General features: G+C 45.5%; 1 protein-coding gene across 3 annotated transcripts in view; it reads left to right on the forward strand.

Annotated features, from left to right (window-relative positions):
• itprid2 (ITPR interacting domain containing 2) overlaps window positions 1–7,154 on the forward strand; it is a 70,000-nt gene extending 62,846 nt beyond the window's left edge. For 2 of the 3 annotated variants that reach the window (XM_066686194.1, XM_066686195.1), the window contains exons 14-20: window positions 213–287; window positions 891–1,006; window positions 1,121–1,265; window positions 1,794–1,859; window positions 2,281–2,706; window positions 4,703–4,832; window positions 5,977–7,154. In XM_066686194.1, coding sequence (XP_066542291.1) covers window positions 213–287; window positions 891–1,006; window positions 1,121–1,265; window positions 1,794–1,859; window positions 2,281–2,706; window positions 4,703–4,810 — 936 coding nt within the window. In that variant the 3' untranslated portion in view covers window positions 4,811–4,832; window positions 5,977–7,154. The other variant, XM_066686196.1, reaches the window with a different exon arrangement.
• Window positions 7,155–7,689: the final 535 nt, after the last annotated feature.

The raw sequence follows: 7,689 nt of genomic DNA on the forward strand, positions 1-7,689 counted from the left end.
TTTGAAATGATCTGGGATTGCGCAACAGTTTTCCGAGTGCTATTCCCGTGATAGGCCCTGTGGTTCCTTGTTTCCTGGTAGTCTCTCCCTGAAAGCAAATAAGCAGCCAGACTGACTCAGCGTATCTCTGGGCAGAGTTCAGACTTGTCCCCCTTGTACGTGACTTCTGACTGAAACTCTTTTCTGTTTTCGGTGTGTGTTTGTGCCGCCAGAGCCCTTCGTTTCAGAGGGATGGCCCGCCCCTGGGAACACGGAGTCCACATCAAGCTTCACAGCCGCTCTACGAGGTCAGTCCCTCCTTCACCACTTTCATTCTGTCATTCTATGACCAGGTTTACTTCTGCTCCCACTGCAGCCTACATTTTCTTGATCTCTTGCACACGGCTAACGTCTATGGTGCAGTCTTTCAGTCCATTGACTTCCATTACTTCAAAAAATATCCTTTGAAGAACATTACGTAGAATTCTTACCATAAAATAAAGTAAATAAAACTGTAACTCTGTACCAAATCTTAATCTTATTTGCACTTTCACTCACTGGCCACTTTATTAGGGACACCTAGCTTGGCCTTCTACTCCAGAGGGAGCCATTTTACTCTCCCTCTGCCCTACAAAGAGTTGACAGTGTTCTGAGCACGGGGCTGGGGTTACGCTGATATTATTCGAGTCAGTGATGGTACAAGTGGTGTTCCAGAGTTCGTACACAGGCTCAAATCAAAATATTCAGACCACAGAGGGTCAGTGGTCAGAAACTGAAGGGTTAAACGAGGCCCACCCAAATGTACGTCATCATGACTGTGGGGATTCAAATGAAATGCTTAGTCATTTCCCTCTACGCTAATGGTGATGTGGCCTTCCTTCCCTGTGTTTGTCCTCTCTCGCTCACCGTAGGAGCTGCAGATGCGGCGCAGGAGTCTGAATGTGTTCAGGTCACAGATGATGGACCTGGAGCTGTCGCTGATGAGGCAGCAGTCCATGGTCTACCAGGATTTCAACTCTGATGAGAGGTGAGCAGGGCAGACCCCAGGCAGTGTTTTCTTTTTCTGAACTGTGGTTTTTAATGTGTGTGTTTTATTGTTTGAGTTTTTAAGTTACTCTGTGTGTGTGTGTGTGTGTGTCAGGAGGGAGGTGGAGCAGCTGCAGAGGTTACGGTCAGCGGTCAGACAGGAGCTTCAGGAGCTGGAGCTGCAGCTGGAAGATCGACTGCTGTCCCTCAGTGACCAGCTCCGATCAGCTCAGCACAGCCGGCTCTGCCACCACCCGCTGGTCAGTACACGCTATTGCAACCACACCAGCTCAGCACAAGCCGTTTAAACAAAGCAGTTACAACAACAACCACAGCAGTACAGATACTACAACAACAACCATCACAACCTTGATCCACTTACAGAAACAACACAGAAACACCAGTGACAGTGTCACAAACACGACAATGATCCAGCTACACCGACAAAAACACAGTTAAGGACTAAGAACACAGCAGTTATATATTTACCACAGCAACCACAACAAAGACACTATTACAAAAGGACACCACAGTTACAATCCATTTACAATAGCACAACACAACAATGATGTGCTTATAACAGCCACAACAACAACACAAGCACAGCAATGTTCCACGTACAACATCAACACAACATCAAAACAATCCAGCTCCATTATCTCACATACAACGAGTTTAAAAACACAACCTGATTACAGCAATATATAATGTATAGCAGTATTATGGTGATTTTACAGTGTTTGTGTCATTGAGTAAAGTGTGTGTGTGTGTGTCTGTCCATCCTACAGGGCTTATCGAGAGGACACAGTATGGACAGTCTGTCCACCTCCTCTGCTCTTAGGGCCATGGAGCCGGTGAGTGAGTTATCAACACACACACACACACACACACACACACACCCTCTCTGAGAACACCTGGAGCTCCTGGGGAAGCCTCATGTTACTCTTATCTTTCACAGCTGCTTAAGTGAAGGTGTGTGTGTGTAAAGGAACAATGTTTTTTTCAGTCAAATTTCTTTGTATTCTCTAAATGACCTGCATGGAGGGGGTCCCACACATGGGGGCAGCCATGTGTTAAAATGGGTTTAATACAGAAGCTCACATCCTGGCCACTAGGCGTCAGTGTAATGGTTGTTTTACAACAAGAAGAAGTATTGTTAGAGTAAATGGCTAATTGTCCTTTAAATACAATTTTATATAAGTATGTGTATGGCCATACATCTTGACATAGTGTGTGTGTGTGTGTGTGTGTGTGTGTGTGTGTGTGTCTCCACAGGTGACGGATCTCTTGCGGGAGCAGCTGTATCTCCAGTCAGAGCTCGGCTATGAAGAGTCTCTGAGTGCTGCTGGCACTCCCGTCTCCGGTCACTCGTCCAGAGCAGAAAGTCCATCCAGGTCCACCAGGAACTCTGAACAGTGCTCTCCGGCCCCTCAGAAAGGAGGCGTGTACCGGACCACGGTCTGCATCACCCCCAGTGTCCCCCCAAGACCCGAGCTGGGTCAGTCTCCACCAGGGGAGAGGCAGGAGAACATCTCCCCGAACCTCAACCCTGATTCCTCAGAGAGAGAGAGACCTCAGAGAGCAGGACTGCACCACTCGCCTCAGGAGGACCAGTCCAGCTCGGACAGAGAGGACATACGGGTTCAGGAGGACAGGGGAGGTGGAGGAGGGAAGGGACACCTGGAGCAGCTCATCCAGCAGGTGAGGACTGGGAGGCTATTCAGATTGCTTGCAATATGTTTGGGAGCTCTTGAATAGTTGACCTATGCGTGATGGTTCACCCACGACACCTCGAAGATTGACCAGACCCCACACAATCACTTTTCGGTAAAAAGAAACCATTTCTAAACCAGAAAACATGGGATAAAACATGCTCCACGTTTCACAACAAGTTCAGAGACTTTAGAATAGTCCTCCCCTCTCATCTGAGTTTGTCCAATCACAGAGCTGGACCTTGCTCTCCTCACTGCTGTGCGCTCGGGGGCGGGGTGAACAGCGAGCGGCTCATTATCATTTAAAGGAACAGGCACTGAAAGTGGGCGTTCCGAACAGGGCTGTTTACACAGGGGGAGAGCACTGCTGTTGGGTTTGGTCCTTGTGGTGATTTGACCCAAGCAGGTCACAGATGTTTCATTAAGAACCAGAACTGTGTTCCCTCATGGAAAAGGTGGAGAACATTTCTCCTGTAGATTACGAAAGGTTGGGATATTTATTGACACAGACTGATCTCAGGACACGAGGAGCCGGCTTTGTTCATCTTTCTTTAACCTCAGTTCAAATCTGAGGAGAAAGAGTGAATGATTAAAAATAGTTAGGTTTTAATTCCACTGGAAGATCAGAGAGAGACGTGAAGCTGGGTGAGTTTACATCTGTCAGAAAATGTGAGCAGTGAGATCGTAACTCACACTGGATCTGAGGATGCTTCCCTCTCCTTTAGTTTATCAAAGTACATGTGATTTGACAGAGATAAATTGCTGTGAAACGAAGTGAACAGTGATGAGGAGTCGACTCCAAAAGAGTCGATTATTTTTATTTTGGGAACGACTCTGGGGAAAACTCTCGAAAATAAATATAAACTAGGTTCAGGGTGTTGCTTGTTTGCTCTGTCTATAGCCGTGATACTGTGAGTTAAAATCAAGTGAAGTCTAGGAGTCGATTCTGTCAACTCCAGCAGAAGGAATCGAGAATCAGAGTCGACTCTAATAGGTTCAGAGTCATGTGACATTGTAATATGGGTGTATTACAATTAAAAACCTGCCCATTCTCGACTGTACTCTTACCCTCTCTCTACCCTCTTTCAAAAGTGACATAGTGACCTTTCTGAGGTGCTGAGACAGAGGCTCTGTTCGCTCGACTACAGTTCAGTGAATCATCATGATTTTGAAGCGGTTGTTTTATGGAACAGTTACTACCTAGTGTTGCTTTAACATTTATACGTCTGTTGGATCCAGCAATTAGCTTTTCACCAAACATGTCTCACTTGTCACTCATGGCTATTTTCATAATTGATGACAGTTCTATGTTGAGAATAAATCCACAGTCCCCTGAGAGTCCCCTGGAGCCTAGGCTTTGAGACTGAAGTGGAAGGAGTGAATGCTGTTCTCCCTGAAGGAGAAGTGGCAGTGTTTCTAATGTTAATGCAGTCTGTCCTTTCCCCTGAGAGTCTTGTGAACAGAGTCGTACTGTGTCGCTGGCAGGGGGAGGGGCTCTGGCTTTGTGTTGATGGATGAGCCGACAGGAGAACACTTGACTGATTAACTTCTTCATCGGCTCAGTGTGCTCTTAGAGCCTGGACTGACTTTTCAAACGAGGACATTGTGCAGACTAACGTCAAAACCTGTGACCTCATTCCACGTAATGGTCTGGCAGTGTGTATTTGTGTGTGTTAGATGTTCCTCGGTGTGTTTGACATATACCCCACATTCTGTCTAATTTTTTTTTTTTTTTTTATTTTTTTTAATTATTATTATTATTATTATTTAATTTATTATTATTATTTTTTTTTTACAATTTTGATACCCTGGTATTTTCTGCTAATACAACACCCAGCTCAGCCCCCTCAGCTGACAGATGCCTGAACTGACCAACCCAATGCCATGTGATCAGCCATCTCCCAAAGCAATGTCTAAGGCATAGCCCTCTTGTCCTTTCGCCTGTGCTGCACTGTGATGACTGATGTTTTCTCTGTTGTTTTCAGATAAAGCAGAGTCTGGCGGAGGAGATCAGACAGGAGCTAGTGAATGAGCTTCTGGCCGCTGTGTCTCCGCGGCGGTCTCCCGTCTCCTCGAGAGAGCCGCCATCGTAACCATGGAGATGGAGACCAGAGGGTGGGTTCTAACATGAGACTCAAGACACTCCCACACTGAAACACACGTGCGCCTGCACTAACCCCCTGTCCACGTGCGCCTGCACTAACCCCCTGTCCACGTGCGCCTGCACTAACCCCCTGTCCACGTGCGCCTGCACTAACCCCCTGTCCACGTGCGCCTGCACTAACCCCCTGTCCACGTGCGCCTACACTTACCCCCTGTTCACACGCGCCTACACTAACCCCCTTTTCACACGCGCCTGCACTAACCCCCTTTTCACACGCGCCTGCACTAACCCCCTTTTCACACGCGCCTGCACTAACCCCCTTTTCACACGCGCCTGCACTAACCCCCTTTTCACACACGCCTGCACTAACCCCCTGTCCACGCGTGCCTAGATAAGTGTGTATTGGAAAAAAACAAGTAGGGTGAGGGTCCTACCCTTCGTATGAATTTGACCCAATTCTGGCAGCTGATTTTGATTTAGTCTTAGTCTTCTGACTAAAATGTGTATTAGCTTCAGTCTCATTTTAGTCATTTAATTATTGTTAGTTTTAGTGCCTTAAATTAAAAAGTCTACTTTAAGTCAGGTATTTTAAAGGCTTTCATATTTTAGCAGAATTGTTGTGTTCAAATGTAGGCACTTTTTTCTTATGCTTTGAATTTGTTTAACATTAACATTTCTAGTTCAAAGTTTGCCGCAAGCCAAGACTGAGTCGACTCCTAGAGATTCGACTCTGTGAATCATTGGCCAACCTTTGATATGAATGATTCCCAGATGCTCAGTGAATCGATTCTTTGGGAGTCAACTTTTCTCCTTCACAAATTCTGCCCAGCTGCTTGTTTCCCTGACAGACAGAGCATTTCCTGTTTTTGTTTCTTTGCGATTTTGATTCCAATCCAGAAACAACAGGTCATTGATTAGTCTTTCATATGTTTATTGTTCATTTAGTTTTTATTCATTGACACATACTGTAAAACATTTTGTCATGGTTCTTGTCTTTAAATTGTTCATTTTATTTAGTTTTCATTGGGAAAAATAGGTAGTAATTGACTATTTTTCATCATAGATTATGTTGGTGATGAAGTTGGTGAAGATGTTGATGAAGGTGGTCTGTACTGGGCGCAGTGTTGACGCTTCTTCTGGCTTTTCTCTCTGCAGCAGCTGAAGAGGAGGAGTGCTGTGAAAGTGAAGTCTGTGTGAACACTGATGAAGCCGTGCACTGAGATCAGCTCAATATCGCCCCCACCCCCCGTGTCTGCCACACACTACTGCAATTAAATCCCCTGATATACCCCTCCCTCACCCCTCCCTGCACTGCTACTCAAATGCACAGTTCGGGTTAAGCCCACACTACTGCAGAAACCTTCTCCAGCTATAGCAATGCCCCACAACTACAGCAACAATGTCCATCCATCCATCCATCCTCCAATATTCCTCCAGCTGCTCCACCATTAAGGCATTTCAGAGTACTTTACAGAGGGCCTGTGAATAGTTTGGGAACTTTTCCCATTGTACTGTGTTTTTATTCTCAAATACATAATTCATAAACCTTACATCGTTCAGTTATAACCATAATGTGAGCACTATGAAACCACAATGTAACAACTGTTATGAGATAAATCTGGACTCTCTGATTGGTGCCTTAGAGTTTGAGGCCAGCGGATCAAGCAGGTTTATTCTGAGAGCAAATATCACAGGAAACATCTGGAAATGAAAGCAAAATAACCATAAAATCAGAATCCAGATGTCTCTCATGCTCCCATCTGGAAATACCTGGGAAATCAGTCTTTGAAGAAAGCCTTGGCTTAACAAACATACCCCCATCAGCTATAACATTACTACCACCTCCTTGTTTTCTTGTTTTTACCCTCACTGTCCACTGACTGGACATTTTGCAGTTCTACAATTACAGACTGTAGTCCACCTGTGGCTCCACCCACTCTTCTTCAGCTATCAGGACCACCACAGCAGGTATCATTTCGGTCGTGGACATTTTTGTCTGGTGACAGAGAGAGGTTTAAAAACTCCAGTAGCCACTGCCGTGTCTGATCCACTTGAACCACAACCCACACTAACACCACCACCTGGTCACTGCAGCACTGAGAATGATCCACCATCCAAATCATACCTGTTCTGTGGGGGTGCTGACCACTGAAGTGGAATACAGTAGAACTACAAAGTACTCCTTTGCGGTAAGTGAACCATGAAATGACCTTGGGCAGTCTTTTAGCCCTAAGTTACTGCAAATGCACATGTTTATGAAAGTCACTGTGTGTGCTGCAGTGGTAGAACCCACCTACACCCTCTACCTACATAAGTACACAGTGCAAACTCTTGCACTTGGTTCACAGCTTTGAAATTATCGGACACTATTGAGCCCGGTCCAATTTGTGCGTCTCGTTTTCAGAAGCAGTTCCTCAGAAAGCCCTCCATTGAATGGTTCTTCAGAGAATCTGTGCTTCTTTATATTTCAGACCCTTTATTTTTTTAAGAGTCACAGGTCTAACCTCAGTTTTCACTGCAGTTTGCTCCCGCGGGTTCGTCTTGCGGAGCCCAGACAGACACTGCTCCAGAAAAGCATTATATTGTTCTTCAAACTTCATGTATTGTTTTATTACACAAGATGTCCGTGATTTGTTTTTGTCATTGTGTTTTTTAAAGGACACTCTCCCTGGTGTCAGAGTAGGGAGAGACTACAGATTTTATTTCATGTGTTCTGTAGGAATTCTTTATGAGCTCTCTGTAACTTCACTATGTGCCCTATGATTACTGGGAGTCCTCTGAGTTCTCTGTTGTTGCTTTTCCACTGCATGGCACCTACTCAACTCTACCCTGTTTTGTCCCTGGTTCGGTAACAGCGGGCTTTGGAAA

Source organism: Hoplias malabaricus, chromosome 12 (assembly GCF_029633855.1).
Source record: "Hoplias malabaricus isolate fHopMal1 chromosome 12, fHopMal1.hap1, whole genome shotgun sequence".
NCBI lineage: Eukaryota > Metazoa > Chordata > Actinopteri > Characiformes > Erythrinidae > Hoplias > Hoplias malabaricus.